The following is a 17699-nucleotide window of genomic DNA, read 5'->3' as shown; positions in this document are numbered from 1 at the left end:
TGCCAATCTTCAGCATTCACTGGGCGAGAGGCGGGGTTCACCTGGACAGGTCGCCAGTCTGTCGCAGGGCGTATATAAACCCATTTTATCTTATTTGCTTAACCATAGGCAACATTCATAAACATGCTGTGTGACTAGATTGATATGTAAATTTATGCCTTTAAAGATTACCTACAAACAAAAGTTTCTATCAGGTAGTCAACAGCGATAGGAAGCAGTTTCTATGCCAGCCCAATGAAAGTATTGCTTACAGCTAAGCTTCACTAAAAGGTTGTGGCTGACTAAATCTGCAACACTAGACAATAAACAATAAAATGTGGGTGGCCTGAGAGAATATTACTAAATAGAATAAACAGGCCAATATGTTGTATCACTATCTCTCTACATCACATTCATGTCACAGGAGTTAGGCAGCATTATACTAAGTGTCACAATAAGTTTTATAGATTTTCTGAACCAGGGATAGAAAAAGGCATAGATAATAGGGTTTAGGCAGGAGTTAAAGTAAATTAAATATATTACAAACGTTGCAGATGATGCATTAAGCAACTGGTCCTGACCTGTGAGAGCAACACAAAAATAGGGGCACATGCACAGAAGAAACACAACAACAACAACACCAAGAGTCCGAGCTGCTTTCATCTCAGATTTCATCCTGGCTAAGGGACCCTGGAGATTAACAGCCGCAATGTGAGAGCGCATCGCACGGGCCTGAGACACCGCCACCATGAATATTCTCAGATACAGAATTACAATAACAGTGATGGGGAGAATCAGGTTCAAGGTCATATCAATAAATCCCACAATGTAGTTAACGACAATGATACACTCGCCATAACAGGAGTTATATCTGCCTGGCTTTTGCAGGTCGTCCTTCAGGATCACACACTGAAATATCATAGAACCAGACCAACACAGGCAAACAAGGAACTTAACTACCTTTGGTGTCATTTTAGTGGAGTATTGCAAAGGATAACAAATGGCAACATAACGGTCTACAGATATCAGCACCATGGTCGTTATCGAGGCTGCAGTGATAGTATAAGCCAGATACTGGTACAAAACACAGATAATGTCTCCTAGGAACCAGCAGCCGTTTATGAGAATAATCTGAAAGAACATGAGGAGACCAACAAGGAAGTCGGAGACAGCCAGAGAGACGAGGAGGACGTTGGTGGGAGTGTGAAGCTGCCTGTGAAGTAAGAGCAGACACACATGCTGTTAATTATCACATCACATAATAAATGAAGTACAACAGTGTGAGAGTAAACTGCAAAATCTGAAAAGTGTCCCACCTGAAGTGAGTAATGGCAATAATAACTAGTAGGTTAAGAATCACAGTGAGGATAGAAATAAAAGACAGCACAGTATAAACCAGCATGACCTCAAAGTACGGACGCTTTGGCCTCCTGCAGGAGGAGTTATACATCTGAGGAAAACACAGTTGACTTTCCTCCATTGCTGCAGACCAGAGCAGCAGCTCAGCTCTGGGTGCCTTTGCTCTCTAGCTGCTTTATATGCCTCCTCACATCTGCTGGATGTCTCTATGGAAACTGACATTTTGTGATCTTCGAGATCATTGTGGGTGATGATGAATTATTCATTAGCAAGATGATGTGTTGGACAATGTTTTTCTCAGAAAATGTTGTTAACATGAACTTTACAACAGATCACAATGTAATCCACCAATATAAAAAAATCTAAAGAAATTAGTCTAGAATCTTTATTATGTGTAACTCAACCAATCAGTCAATTTTTATTTGTATTACACTATTACAGCCAAAGTGCTTCCCAGATAAAATCAAACACTAAAAGCAAATATAATATAATAATAAACATAAAACACTGGTCTAATCTCTAAAATTAAAAGCCATTTAAAACGGTGGATTTGTCTTCTGTGGTGTACTTTTTTTAACCTGGGAGGACAGAGTGATAATATGTAGCACTCTACATTCTGCACATTATCAGTTTGGTCCGTCTTCCATAGAATCCATTCGGGGAAAGCAAGGACACTCAGCAGAGCTGAGCTAATTAGTACCCACGTACCAAAGGTTTTTTAGCCAGCCATGGTATCAGATGAAAATGTTGTAAGCAGGATATGAAATCACAACAAGTTAAGGAGAAATCATAGATTCTGACAAAACAGATGTGATGGCAGCATCTACGTCCTCCTGCATTGCCATGTTCATTTTGGTTCAGCGGTGGGCTCAGCACCTCACCACCATGAGCCATAATACTGCAACATGATTGGCCTGAACCGTATTTGGTTCGGTCACAAACAGTTGACACATGAGTGAAACAACATAGATTCTAATGTGTTTGTGAAAGCACAAATAGCATTAAATTCAGATTGCAGAAAGGTTAGTACTTTTTCTCCCAGTCAAATAACTTCTTACTAAGAAAATGACAGGTGTCTCTTCACCAGCTTCTTCCTGAGCAATACGGCTCCAAGACCAACATTTGAAGTGTCCACTTGTACAGCAAATGGCTTGAAAAGGTTGGGGCTTTGCAAAACAGGAGCTTGAAAAATCTGTTTCTTTAAAGACTCAAAGGCATGTTCAGTCATCATTCCAATTGATCTGAAAAGAGGATATTTTTGTTATCTAGGCCAGAGGGGCTGCCAGATTTGAGAAAGGGGGAAGTAACTCTTTAATACCACCCACTAAACCCTAAAATTACTTAATTTACTTCTTTGTCCTGAAGATTTCATGCATGACTTTTACCTTTTCAACATATTGCTTGATTTGACCAAGGCCAACAAGGTTTCCTAGATATTTCACTTCTTCTTGTGTCAAGGCACACCTGATTACACTCACAGTCATGTGATGACATAGTCTGTGCCATCACAACTTTCACATGGTGTAGGTATTCCTCCTGTTGAAGTCTAGCCAGAAAGGAAATAAATGTGAGACTGTAGGCTGAAAGCCACAAGAGATAGGAGACTGTAGGAACCAGACACCTCAGGGAACTGCCCACTTGGAGTCTCCATAGTAGATGCCAATATAGGCTCCGACTGTAGAAGGTACTAAGCAGCTACAGTCTGTTTGCTCAGGAATCTGATGTGGAAGTAAGAAACAAGCCACTACAGAAATCAGCTTTTGTGATCTTTCTCACCCTGTGCATGAAAGCGGATCCGAGACTGTATGAAGCAGTCCCTGCAGCTGGAGGAATTCGACCTATGCAGAGACCCCAGAAGAGCCTAAGTATGCCAGCAGCCTACATAATAGGGTCCGAGCACAACGCCGAACATAACACTTCTGATCTGGCACACTACAGCCTCCACAGCGCCAAGCGCAGGCCAAGAGCAGTCCACTAGAAATCCACCCAGGCCTGGACTCCCAAACACCAGCTTTCACCCTGGAGTAACTCTTCCGGATAACCCAAAGTTGACAGAATAGAGCACAAACCAGATGTTTGGCAGATATGAACAGGGAAAGTTAGTATATCATGCAGCGATTTATAATTCTTTATTTCTAATGTGTTTTCACTGCTCCTGGATCAGTGACGTCCTCACAAACAGACCTCAGGTGGTCAGGATAGGGAAACGCACAAATCTGCTCCACGGATTCTCAACACAGGAACGCCACAGGGTTGTGTCCTTAGTCCAGCCCTCTTCACCCTTTTCACCCAGGACTGTTCTGCTGCCCACACCACAAACACAGTGGTGAAGCTTGTGGACGACACCACTGTAGTGGGTCTCATCTCCAACAATGACGAGTCCCACCACAGGGAGGAGGTCAGCAATCTCACACAGTGATGTTCGTTAACGCTCACGCGTTGGTACAGACCGATCACCTAGCCTTGACCCCTTGTGATACCTGAACCTAATGCTGCTCTTGCTTCCTTCCTCCTAGAACCCTGGATTCCCAAGCCAAGACCATTCCTCAAAACCCACATAATTCTGGAGACTTCTCCGAGTTCCTAGCCAGCTTCCTGCAATCTGTGAAGCCTCAGACCCATACTCTGCGTAAGCCCTCCTGCCTGAGCTCGCCTGCCTGTCCACCCTCTGACAACACACCTGGAGAACACTACCGGACCTGCACCATCCACCAAGACTTCTGGACATCACCCTCCCAAGCCCAAACCTAACCACGTCCTCAGTGAGTCCCTGCATTCCTCATCATTTTCATCATTCAAACCAGCACCTTCCAGTTGCTCATCCCTCTCCTAACCTTCCTCAGCAGAACCCTGAAAACCCGGCCGGCCGACATCAGCTCCGCTCACACCACTATTTTTTCAATAAAAATCTTAACTGATCATTGGCTCCGTGATTGTGTTCATTCAGATTCATCCTTCGTTAAACATGACAAGTCCAACACTTTAAAATCACCCCCACTGTTACGTTACACCCTACTACCTCATTATCTGTCATCTGTAACTCTCCTGAATGCTAAATAAAAGAAAAGATTTCACCCTTGTTCATTGCCTTTTTGTCAGTTTTTGCCTCATTATGTGTAATGTGAACTAGAGTGGCCAAAGAGAAATTTTGTCACGGTGACAAATAAATGTTCTGTGTTTTTAAGGTTTGACTGACATTAAGACCTGGAGTGAACATGCTTAGCAACTCACTGGTGATCTTTAAAATAAAGTTAGGCTGATGTGTTTTGGGTTGTATTTTAAGGTTATGACAAACTTTATTTCAACACAAATGGGACATTAATGTTTGTATTTTCTGGTCTGCTCATTACACCAAATTGTAATGATTGTATCTGCTCTTGCCTGAAAAGCCCCTGTTTGCAGTCCTCATGATGTCAAGCGCTGCTCCTGGTCCCTGTTCTGCACAGGTCATCAAGGTCTGAGCACTTATATCTGTAGCGGCCCCAATTTAGTGGATTCACTACACCTGGGGAGGAGCACTATGTATTCCAGGTTCTCCATGTGGGTAACTGCCAGATTCTTGAAAGCCTTCAAGTGAGTAAATCATCCAGCTTTCCTTGATTGCCTTCCTAATCTCAACATGTCTCATTCCTGTTATTTCTCCTGCCTGTCTCACCCTGTTGGCTTCTGTGTTCTGGACATCAACCTCCTGCGTAGCCCGTTGACCAAGACTGTCTACCTTTGCCCCTGCCTGGACCCTCCTGCCTCTTGACCGACTCAAGCCTAGATCGCAGACCTGTCCCTAGTGTGTCCTGTTTAGAAACCTCTGCTCAGGGTGTGCCTCCTGTTACCCATTCTCTGGCGCCTTGTCTCTCCCTTCTGGAAAGCTCTGACTAGGACTGACTCATGGAGTATGACCCCAGAACTGACTACGTTTTCCCCACCAGCCTTTATCCTGCAAACTAATGTCTGATACCAACAGGAGATCAAAGAACCTGATATTCAAGCCGGACACGGAGATCCATGTTAAAGGTCTATTGTAAAAAATAAAGACATTTAAACAAAAACAGATGGGACTGGAGCAGGCTGCTCACAGCGAAGATAGCAGGCAAAAACGTACTGCAAAACTGTTTACAATGCAACTGTCTACTTTTAAATCACTGCTGCACCAAACTGCATATTTGTTTACATTTGTTTTACACTGTTTACATTTCAATGTTCACTGCTGCACTTTATCCGGAAGTCAATTGAAAACTTATCCTGTAAGTGACTGCGATTTATCACTGCACTTTATCCTGTACTGTAATTCACTGTCAGGTTTCCTGTAGAGTTACTGCAATCTTTCTGAGCTGTGTGAAAACGAAATTTCGTTCTGTATGCACTCTGTGTATACAAAATGACAATAAAGAAAGTCTAAGTCTAAGTCTAAGAGAAGGCAGACAAGAACAAAAGGGCTGGGCAGGAATCATGGTCAGAGCAGTCCAATGTCATCTGCAGAATCAGAGAGCCAATGAGGCAAACAGGGAAAATCCAGAAACTTGACTCAAGGACAAAAACAGGCAGGCAGACAAGATATGTTGGAAGGTTTACTCACACAATGGCTTTCTGATGATCTGGCAGTGAGTGACTGGAGAAGGCTGGAATAAATAAGCAGAATCCCTGGTGAAATGACTTGAACCTAATTAAAAGCAGCAGGTGAATTAAATGAGGTAAACTGTCTGGAGCTTTGGTAGAGGGAGCAGACTGAAATAAACATGAATGGAGCTTAAAGCTATAGTTGGTAATCCTGCTCAGAAACATTTTTTGTAATACTGGATAAAACTATCCTTCCATTCTGTAAGTAGTAAAGTTAGTAGTAAAGTTTAAAAGTCGTTTTCTGTGGGAGCTGCAGGCCTGTAAATACTCCAACCAATCCAGGCCCCTCGGTCTGAAGGTCTTTTGTTCCTGCTTTCATTCCCCTCTGTCTCTCAAGTTCTAGGGGTATTGCCACATTTATTGGTTGTCCCTCATGCCATTCATCCTGATGAATTCATGTAACGCCAGTGTCCGTGCTCCTTCCTGCATAGTTTCTGCTTGCTGGCTGCGCATGCACACTTCTAGTGTTTATGTGTCCGTTTAGGTTGGTTGCTAGGTTAGCGTTAGCTGTTCATGTAGCTACACTGCTCTCACTGTAGATTTTGCACATGGCTGAGAGTTGCATGAAGCAAACTGTGTTTATGTTTATGAGAAGAAGAGGAAGGCATCAGTAGAAATAATAAGACCAGAGTGGATTTGGGAGATTTTTTTTTTTTTTAATAATTAGTTTTGGGAGATTTTTAAGACACTATCCCCTTGAAGAGCTGAAGAGCAAGGTAAGCCAGTCTTGCATATGCACAATTATTCAAAAAGGGACTTGGGGAAACATCAGTAAAAATCTCCAACTCTAGCTTTATTACAAATGCAATACATAATCTCACTGAAAAAATAAACACAAACCCCCAAGGGCAAATGAATGTAAGAATTAACTAGAAGCCAAAAAGTAAAGAAATGTCGTAATAAGGAAAAACATCTAGAATCAAGAATTAAAAGGTTTTTTGTTGTTACCACGTGATACTGTGGTGAAACTTTTCAGGACATAGTCCAAGCTTAGGATACACACAACAAACAATAATAACATAACATAATTGTCAGGATGCAGCTTATTGGCTGCATGCTGAGCCTCTCTCCCTCTCTCTTGTTCCTGCGCAGCCTGATCGGTTTCACCTGGCAGGCTGCAATTAACCCGCAACTGCTTCCACCTGTTTCCACCGCTTTATAAGACTCACCTCTTTCTGTTCCCGTCGCCGGTCCATAGCGTTCACTCCCGCTCTGTTCTCTGCCAGTATTCTTGTCAGCTCCGTTTTTGTTACCGTCAGCCTGAAGACTCCTTTCAACCTGGTTTTTGTTACAGTCAGCCCATAGACTTTTCGTCAGTTTGTTTTCTCCAGTATTCGGCTCAGACGTTCTGCTCTCCAGTGCACGGCTCAGACGTTCAGCTCTCCACTGCACGGCTCAGACGTTCTGCTCTCCACTGCACGGCTCAGACGTTCTGCTCTCCAGTGCATGGCTCAGACGTTCAGCCCTCCACTGCATGGCTCTGATGTTCAGCTTTCCACTGCACGGCTCAGACGTTCTGCTCTCCAGTGCACGGCTCAGACGTTCAGCTCTCCACTGCACGGCTCTGATGTTCAGCTTTCCACTGCACGGCTCAGACGTTCTGCTCTCCAGTGCACGGCTCAGACGTTCAGCTCTCCACTGCACGGCTCAGACGTTCTGCTCTCCACTGCACGGCTCAGACGTTCTGCTCTCCAGTGCATGGCTCAGACGTTCAGCCCTCCACTGCATGGCTCAGACGTTCAGCCCTCCACTGCACGGCTCAGACGTTCTGCTCTCCAGTGCACGGCTCAGACGTTCTGCTCTCCAGTGCACGGCTCTGATGTTCAGCTCTCCAGTGCACGGCTCAGACGTTCAGCCCTCCACTGCATGGCTCAGACGTTCAGCTCTCCACTGCACGGCTCAGACGTTCAGCTCTCCACTGCACGGCTCTGACGTTCAGCTCTCCAGTGCACGGCTCAGACGTTCAGCCCTCCACTGCATGGCTCTGATGTTCAGCTTTCCACTGCACGGCTCAGACGTTCTGCTCTCCAGTGCACGGCTCAGACGTTCTGCTCTCCAGTGCACGGCTCTGATGTTCAGCTCTCCAGTGCACGGCTCTGACGTTCAGCTCTCCAGTGCACGGCTCTGATACTCTCAGACGTTCAGCTCTCCAGTGCATGGCTCAGACGTTCAGCCCTCCACTGCATGGCTCTGATGTTCAGCTTTCCACTGCACGGCTCAGACGTTCTGCTCTCCAGTGCACGGCTCAGACGTTCTGCTCTCCAGTGCACGGCTCTGATGTTCAGCTCTCCAGTGCACGGCTCAGACGTTCAGCTCTCCAGTGCACGGCTCAGACGTTCTGCTCTCCAGTGCACGGCTCAGACGTTCTGCTCTCCAGTGCACGGCTCAGACGTTCTGCTCTCCAGTGCACGGCTCAGACGTTCAGCTCTCCAGTGCACGGCTCAGACGTTCTGCTCTCCAGTGCACGGCTCAGACGTTCTGCTCTCCAGTGCATGGCTCAGATGTTCAGCTCTCCACTGCACGGCTCTGACGTTCAGCTCTCCAGTGCTCGGCTCTTACGTTCAGCTCTCCACTGCACGGCTCAGACGTTCTGCTCTCCAGTGCTCGGCTCTGACGTTCTGCTCTCCACTGCTCGGCTCAGATGTTCTGCTCTCAGTGCACGGTTCAGACGTTCTGCTCTCCAGAACACGGCTCTGATGTTCAGCTCTCCACTGCACGGCTCTGATATTCAGCTCTCCACTGCACGGTTCAGACGTTCTGCTCTCCACTGCACAGTTCAGATGTTCTGCTCCCCAGCACTCGACTCAGATGTTCTGCTCTCCAGTGTTCGGCTCCACAGTTCCTCCCGGTCAGTCTCTCCACACTCCTCCTGCCGGCCAGTTTCTACACCCTACACCTCCGTCTGTTGAAAGACTCTGGTCTCATCATCCATCTTCCACACCATTCAATAAAACTCACTCATAAGAACTGACTCTGTGTGTGCGTGCTGTGTCCGGGTTCATCCCAGAAAAATATCTTAACAATAATAACATAGTGAACAATATGTACCAGTGTTTTTTAATCAGCGCATGCAGACAGTCTTTGTGGTCTGCTAGTACTCGAACCGAGTTCAGAAAGTCAGTCCCACCTAAATACCATTGTGTTGGATGAATCACTCACTTGAAACTTCTTTGATACATTAGAGCTTGTAGTTAATCTTGTGCAATGTTCTTATACCTAATGTGCTATATACGTAAACCTTATTATGCAGAACTGTGCAATGAAAACTGTGCAATGAAACATTCCTGATGGTTAAGAGTGTGCAAAAAATATGCTTTCACAGTCGGGATGTTGTTCTTGTACAGACTCATTCTCCCCTTACAGCTTTAGCAAATAAGTTATTTATATGTCTGCTTGTGCTGGATTTGATGCTCCTGAAACGTTTACCTGATAGGAGAGGGGCAAATAGTGCACTGTCCGGGTGGGTGGGATCGGTGGCGATTGTTATGGAAAAATATGATTACTTGTTAAATTAATCAGGCATTTTTATGGAAAACAATAAGAGTTACCTTTTAATCCCTAAACTGTGTCTTGAAAGAAAGCGGGGGTTGCCCCTCTGAAGGGAAAGACATGTACAGCTTCACATGGTGTTTGTTTTAAGGTCTGAAAGCTATTTTATGGTTCTTGAGATCATCTGCCTTACTTCATGAAGACTCTTGGGAAAATAGTCTCCTTGTTTGGGAGCAGATAGGACTTATAGCCTCGATGTCTGCCCCCCCCCACCCCTCCCCCCAAAATAATCGGGAGGGGCTGGTCAGTCTGTTAAAAAGATGTGTTTGTGGTAGGGCTGGGCAAGTTAACGCGTTAATTTCGCGTTAACTCATTAGACTATTAACGGCGATATTTTCTTTAACGCGCGTTAACGCATGTTGCTCACATGCTTTTATTTTGTGAAGGTCTGTCCAACTTCCGTTTGTGTGTGCTGAACTTCCGTTTCAGCGCTTCCCTCGGCCAAATAACATTAGTTTGACTGAAATGATCAACTGTCGCGGCAACAGTGTCAAAACTTGCAGAGCAATCGAAGTGGCAGGTCAGGGCCACAGCTTCAAACTATTCATGAGTGAGTGGATGATACAAAGAAGTGGCCTCATATAACGTACGAGGACATTTTAACCTGTTTTGTGTCGTTACTTGGTGCGGACGGCTCTGCTGTGCGACTTTACCGAAGCGAACCTCCGCAGTGAAAGAGTTGGATCGGTGTTAATAAATATCAACAAGGATGACCTGGTGTTCATGGAGGCTGATGTCCGTTCAAGCTAAAACTAGTCCGACGTTCACGCTGCTGGATTCTGACTGCATCAATCGGCTCTACGAGACCTCAGAGCGCTCTGATGCTGCGGCTCCAGGGAAAGCCTTCAGTCATGCAGCGGCGACTTATGGAAGGTAGGCTGATGAATTATCTGATTCAGAAACATACTTGCTGTTGGCTCGTTGTGATTAGATTGCTGGTCAGTGTTTGTAATGTTTGGGATTTAACTGATGTTATGAGAGGATATCAAAACATTAGCTTACCTGTCTCCTCTCCTCTTGACCTCTCCTGGTTTTGTTTTTTTATGGAACTTCGCAGCCCAGACACTTTTCTGGCGTCATGTGGTCTTATGTTGGTCTTTTGTCCACAAAATGAAAAAAACATACGGTCGCTTCGGTGGTTTCTTCAGATTTTAAGCTTTTTAACCACAGGCGAACGGATTCCTCATTCTTCGGCTGAGGGTGAATGAAGTAGGGCGCCTCGTATCCACAGCTTTTGTACACGGTCGATGATTAAAACACTCCTGCTCCACATAAACCTTTCTTTTACACCCGTTACTATGACAACCTCTAACCTGACAAATGATCCCGGTCTTCCTCGAAGTCATAATGACGAGTAATTTGAGACGAAGTAGCCGCATGAGCCGCTTCTCAGATAACTAAACACTGACAGGAAGTGAGCGGGCGGAAGTCTCGCCCAAACAAACGTCAACTCGCTGCCTCCATGTTTCTGTCAAAAATAAGTTGGATATGCACGCGAGAAAGCAACAACAAAAAAACCGCGTGTCAACGTCAAATAAACGCAAGCATATCGAGTTAGCAAGCATTTCAGTTTAAAGTTCTTCCAGCATGGAATATGACAGAAACAAGTTAGTTGTAACCACTGCCAAGTTAAACTTTGGTATTGAACATAAAATGGTAATGCTGCTCCCTGCTGTTACCTCAGAAATTGCCTGTTTTTGGTAGATTTTTTCCCCATAAAGAGAATTCCCTGTCAGTGGCAATAAGCTTTAATTTATTATTATTGCTATTTTTTGTTTTACATGTTTAAGTTGAGCTTTACACTAAATATGTGTTACTGATAAGTGCTACAAATGTTACAACACTTTTGTTCATATGGCAGCAGAACATTAAAATAAAAGTGCTCTTTACACTACTTTTGAATTCATTCTTGGAGTTTGTAAATACAATGCGATTAATTGCGATTAATCAGGGCGATTAATCGCGATTAAATATTTTAATCGTTGCCCTGCCCTAGTTTGTGGATATGAGGGCAGACAAAGAGTTTACAATGGCTGTGGAGAAGGACATTGGTAACATACTAAAATTAAGCTTGTAAGTTTTTCTTTGTATCTTCTAAAACATGAAGAAGTGAACCTTATGGCAAAACTAATAACCATATCCAGACACCTCCAAATAATAACAACATTGTGATTCGGATCTGAATCACACAAATGGAGCCGTTGGGATCAATCATATGAGCCAGTGCTAACTCTGGGCATATGAAAAGGTTGGTGGCTTTTATTCAGTGCATTATCACTTGCACTGTGTTGTTCACGGCCACTCACTCTGCTCTTCCAGTCAGTTCTAGTTCCACCAACACAAGTTTATTATTAATAAACCTTCTAAAATGTTCATTCTCTGTGTCGGATGAATTATCGTGTCTCCAGATTCTGTTGGTGCATTGTACCACATATAGCTAAAAGGCCCTTTTAAGATAAGCTCTGAATGTTGGCTAGCACTAGCCGCTATTAACCTCCATAATAGCATTACTACTAAAAAGTTAGACATAATTATGGTTTGTTTAAACACGATGCTTATGTTTGTTTTGCTCCACAATCGTCCGATAGTGTTATGAGCATTAGCACTGTCAGTATTTGGGTTTTTGTTCGCCTCGTTTAGACGCCAAGCATCCAGGGCCGCAGGGTTTTTGGAAGGTCCGCAGGTTACCTCTGGAGCTCCTTCAACCACACCTGTTGCTCGACAGCCTATGTCCTGAGATGGAGTGCAGGCTGTTGTTACTAGAGGTGCTGCAGAAGCTGCTCTTGAGGTTCCTAATCTCTAAGCTCCAGGTGCCATCTGAGGCCAAGCTCCTGGTCCATTTCAGGAGTGCTCATCTCCATCGTCGGCGGCGCCCGCCAACGGCCATGCACCTTGAGGCACTTGAGGCTGAGAAGGTGATGGTTGAAATGAAGAAGGAGGCTTCTGACACTACTTTTGGACAAAGAGATGTATTTTTCTGTGAGAGCCAGCAATGTTTAATAGACAGTTAAATGGCATCTTGTGTGTTCAAAGTGCTGTAAAACCAGAAGTATTTGTGAGAACAATGGCGACTTGTTTTAGAAACATTAAAGCTTTCTCCTAGGAGGTATTTAGGAAAATAAGCAACAATTATTGACCTATTGTTAAAGCTTGATTAAATGGCGGTGGTTCTGCTTATACCAGTACCAGTATGGTGAGCTTAAGGGGTAGTCCAGGGGAACCTTTGACTGCTTAGGGTAGGTCTCCTCTTCCTTAGTGGCAGAAACTGTCATGGTGCAGCTTTGTCTGCTGCACCATGCACATATTCAGGGCACTTTTCACCCTCCATACACTCCAGTCTCCTCTCCACCTCAGGAATCATCTACACCTGCCAGCCACTAATCAAGCCAGAACTCAATCCACCTGTCAGCTTTACTATTTAAACCTCCCTCAGTTTGCCCTTCCCTGTCGGATCATCTGTTAACTTCTGCTCATGACTGCTCACCTCACCCTTTCCTTGCCAGCCTGAATTCCCTTCAAGAATTCACCCTGATGTCCTGCTGTTACTCTGGCCCTTCATGTATTCACCCTGACGTCCTGCTGTTACTCCGTCCTTCATGTATTCACCCTGACGTCCTGCTGTTACTCCGGTCCTTCATGTATTCACCCTGATGTCCTGCTGTTACTCCGGTCCTTCATGTATTCACCCTGACGTCCTGCTGTTACTCCGGTCCTTCATGTATTCACCCTGATGTCCTGCTGTTACTCCGGTCCTTCATGTATTCACCCTGATGTCCTGCTGTTACTCCGGTCTCATGTATTCACCCTGATGTTCCTTGCTGTTACTCCGGTCCTTCATGTATTCACCCTGATTGTCCTGCTGTTTCTCCGGTCCTTCATGTATTCACCTGATGTCCTGCTGTTACTCCGGTCCTTCCAATGTATTCACCCTGATGTCTGCTGTTACTCCGGTCCTTCACACTGTATTCACCCTGACGTTCCTCCTGCTGTTACTGTACTCGTCCTTTCATGTATTCACCCTGACGTCTGCTGTTACTCCGGTCCTTCATGTATTACCTGATGTTCCTGCTGTTACTCCGGTCCTTCATGTCTTCACCTGCCTGTTCCTGGTTACTCCGGTCCCTTCATGTATTCACCCTGATGTCCTGCTGTTACTCCGGTCCTTCATGTATTCACCCTGATGTCCTGCTGTTACTCCGGTCCTTCATGTATTCACCCTGATGTCCTGCTGTTACTCCGGTCCTTCATGTATTCACCCTGACGTCCTGGTGTTACTCTGGCCCTTCATGTATTCACCCTGATGTCCTGCTGTTACTCCGGTCCTTCATGTATTCACCCTGATGTCCTGCTGTTACTCTGGTCCTTCATGTATTCACCCTGACGTCCTGCTGTTACTCCGGTCCTTCATGTATTCACCCTGATGTCCTGCTGTTACTCCGGTCCTTCATGTATTCACCCTGACGTCCTGATGTTACTCCGGTCCTTCATGTATTCACCCTGATGTCCTGCTGTTACTCCGGTCCTTCATGTATTCACCCTGATGTCCTGGTGTTACTCTGGCCCTTCATGTATTCACCCTGATGTCCTGTTGTTACTCCAGTCCTTCATGTATTCACCCTGACGTCCTGCTGTTACTCCGGTCCTTCATGTATTCACCCTGATGTCCTGCTGTTACTCCGGTCCTTCATGTATTCACCCTGACGTCCTGCTGTTACTCCGGTCCTTCATGTATTCACCCTGATGTCCTGGTGTTACTCTGGCCCTTCATGTATTCACCCTGATGTCCTGCTGTTACTCCGGTCCTTCATGTATTCACCCTGACGTCCTGCTGTTACTCCGGTCCTTCATGTATTCACCCTGATGTCCTGTTGTTACTCCAGTCCTTCATGTATTCACCCTGACGTCCTGCTGTTACTCCGGTCCTTCATGTATTCACCCTGATGTCCTGCTGTTACTCCGGTCCTTCATGTATTCACCCTGACGTCCTGCTGTTACTCTGGTCCTTCATGTATTCACCCTGACGTCCTGCTGTTACTCTGGTCCTTCATGTATTCACCCTGACGTCCTGCTGTTACTCCGGTCCTTCATGTATTCACCCTGATGTCCTGGTGTTACTCTGGCCCTTCATGTATTCACCCTGATGTCCTGTTGTTACTCCAGTCCTTCATGTATTCACCCTGACGTCCTGCTGTTACTCCGGTCCTTCATGTATTCACCCTGACGTCCTGCTGTTACTCCGGTCCTTCATGTATTCACCCTGATGTCCTGGTGTTACTCTGGCCCTTCATGTATTCACCCTGATGTCCTGCTGTTACTCCGGTCCTTCATGTATTCACCCTGATGTCCTGCTGTTACTCCGGTCCTTCATGTATTCACCCTGACGTCCTGCTGTTACTCCGGTCCTTCATGTATTCACCCTGACGTCCTGCTGTTACTCTGGCCCTTCATGTATTCACCCTGATGTCCTGCTGTTACTCTGGCCCTTCATGTATTCACCCTGACGTCCTGCTGTTACTCTGGTCCTTCATGTATTCACCTGCTGAACTGCCAGTTTCTGCCATCACCATCCTCCTGCTCCAGCCGTACAGACTGTTGGTTTATTCATCCTCCACTATCCACCACCTTCAATAAAATGAAGCTGAAGGCGCAAGTTCAATCGAAGAAACTCATCGCCTGCCTCCAATCAGAGTCCGATCCGCCTCTGATGTGAGCCAATCAGCTACGAACCGCACCTCCATGAAGCCAATCAGCATCCTGCACTCATCTTAAAAGCAACTTCAAATCCACATCTCAGCCTGCTATCCAGCAAGCGCAAACGGATTGCATGTTGGATTTCGAATCAGATGTCCGATTCAACCCACCCCCAACCCCTTCTCCACCATCGTAGCTGAGTTCATCTAGCTTCCAAGACGTTCCTCCATCCTCAACCCATCAGAGTGATTTCTCCCTTCAGTCTTCAGCACTCCCTATCGCCTGTTATTGGTCCGGCAGAAGACCACCATGTTGGGCCCGGTTCTGCCAGAGGTTTCTTCCCAAAGGGGAGATTTTTCCTCTCCACAGTCGCTTCAAGCTTGCTCATCATGGACAGTTCATGCAAACCTGTGTTTATCAAGTTGGACATCTTGCTCAAACAGATCATCATATGGACTGAACAAACTTCTTCTATCTCCACTCCACCACCAGTTTCAGACCGGGGGGGGGGGGGGGGAACATCCCTGTTCTCATACATCTACTTATGCATATTAAAGTATAATTCAGCATTTATGTTCCTGCCGAGGTCTGAGCGCCAAAGACTTAAATTATTGTGTCAATAAAATCCTTCTAATTGCCATTTCTTTCTCTGTGAGTTTTTCAGATTGAACTCCCTAAACTAAGCTGTGCTTGTGTGTGGTTGTGTTTGGGTTCATATAAATCATGATAGAACCAGCAGAGGAAGTAGCTTCCATTAAACAAGAAGAAAGACAATCACTAGACCAGCCCAAAATTCCCTTAGTGTGCCACTTGATGAGGGAGTCATGTCTCTTTAACCAGTGGCCCCTAAAACTCCAGGACGCTGGGTGGAATCAATGATAGTGTAACAGATGAAACATGGTCATTGCCTCTTAAATAAAGATTTACAGGTTCGGTAAGAGAGAAGGAATGATTCAGAAGATGACCATCCAGAGCCAATCATTTATCTGACACACCTCAAACTCTTGGTGACAATATTGTTTCTCCAAAAACTGGTCTGTGGCACAAAACTAGTCGGGTACTACTGATCTAAACTACTGCAGACCTCACTTGTCTCAGTTAACTGTGTTTAACATTTAGCAATAAGAGAGAGGGCAAAATTGGTTCCAAGGACGAAAAAACTGCTGAGCAAACAGAACATAAAAATGTGTCACATTTTCCCAAAATCCATGTTTATGATTCCCTTATTGGAAATTATAAAGATGGATTTGGGTAATGATGGCTGGGCATACCTCTCATTACAGGGTCTTAAATCTAATTAAACTTTGGCTTTGTCACAGGGCAATCATCCAAAGCAAAGTAGCAAGGCCACATCTGAAGGACTAAAAACATTTGGAGTAGTCTAGCCAAAGTTTGGAATAAAATCCAATTCAAAAACTGTAATATGACCTTAAATAAGCTGTTTACATGGAATCCAGATGTGGATAAAGCATTTCTGCAATGGACTGGGTACAAATTTCTCCGTAGTGACATTAAACACTTGATGTTAGTTATTATTGCTAATGGTGGCACAACTACTTCCAAATTCTCAGAGGCATTTACCTTTTTAAATAGGGTCAGTTTGGTAAGAATATTTTTCCCTTTTTTCTCTCATCATTTGAAAACTGCTCTTTGTTTTTGCTCTGGTTATCCAATAGTAAATTTAGTTTGATGATCTGCAACAGTTAAGCTTGGGAAGAAAGCAAAAACAAAAGAAATCCGTAAGGGGCGAACATTTTGACGCCGCTGTGTTATTTGCTGTTCAGGTTAACAACTTGTTCCGTAGACTGATAGAACTTGATGCCCCTGTAATTATATCCATTAACCTTCCTTACAGTGATTCAATACTTTATGTAATGGAAATCACTTCCCCCCACATATTGGATATCCCTGTAAATGTATTATGGCTTTTTAATGTCTTGTAATTTTTTAGCTCAGAAAAGATTAAAAATCTGACATTTATGACCAGCCCCATCTAATTCAGCGTTACAAATATGATGAAAGTCCTATTGGGTTAATTTGATCAAAAATTAGATCTATTTGATCAACCCCAATCAACTGTCAACCACCTTCAGACATCAACAGACTATCAAACATCTGTATGAATCAAACTAATTATATAATTTCTTTTCTAACCACTTTTAAACATGTGCTAGCTGTTGTTTAGAAAAGGACTAAAGCTGCAGTGAATTGACTGTATTGAGGTCTGCTGAAAATTCCCCAGGGAAGATGTAATCTAAACCACCACATATTTTACAGCTTAAATAAAATTCATTCCGACTAGATTGCACTTGATATGTAGGATGGTGCCCTGAGCAAATAACATTTTTTTTTTATCAAACTACAGTTTCAGTATTTTATGGTACGATGTGGACAATATAAAGACCAATACAAAGTAATTCCACTGTGTTTGAAAAAAAAAAACAATGCTTTATATATTCTCTAGAGTTGCTTACTAACAGAAATAGATGCCATATACACCCAAACTA

General features: G+C 44.5%; 1 protein-coding gene across 1 annotated transcript; it reads right to left on the bottom strand.

Annotated features, from left to right (window-relative positions):
- Positions 1–381: 381 nt before the first annotated feature.
- LOC105924290 (trace amine-associated receptor 13c) lies at positions 382–7137 on the bottom strand. The gene is made up of 2 exons (XM_036133745.1): positions 7122–7137; positions 382–1192 (listed from the first exon to the last, which is right to left on the bottom strand). The coding sequence occupies exon 2, from the start codon at positions 1120–1122 to the stop codon at positions 382–384; it is 741 nt and encodes a 246-aa protein (XP_035989638.1). The 5' UTR covers positions 1123–1192; positions 7122–7137.
- Positions 7138–17699: the final 10562 nt, after the last annotated feature.

This window comes from Fundulus heteroclitus, unplaced genomic scaffold, assembly GCF_011125445.2.
Source record: "Fundulus heteroclitus isolate FHET01 unplaced genomic scaffold, MU-UCD_Fhet_4.1 scaffold_68, whole genome shotgun sequence".
In the NCBI taxonomy this organism is placed as follows: domain Eukaryota; kingdom Metazoa; phylum Chordata; class Actinopteri; order Cyprinodontiformes; family Fundulidae; genus Fundulus; species Fundulus heteroclitus.
This window is presented reverse-complemented; position numbering and strand designations above follow the sequence as displayed.

What these genes read in the sequence shown, in the direction of transcription:
- LOC105924290 (XM_036133745.1), bottom strand. Translation starts at nt 1,122, where the DNA reads ATGTTCTTTCAGATTATTCTCATAAACGGCTGCTGGTTCCTAGGAGAC.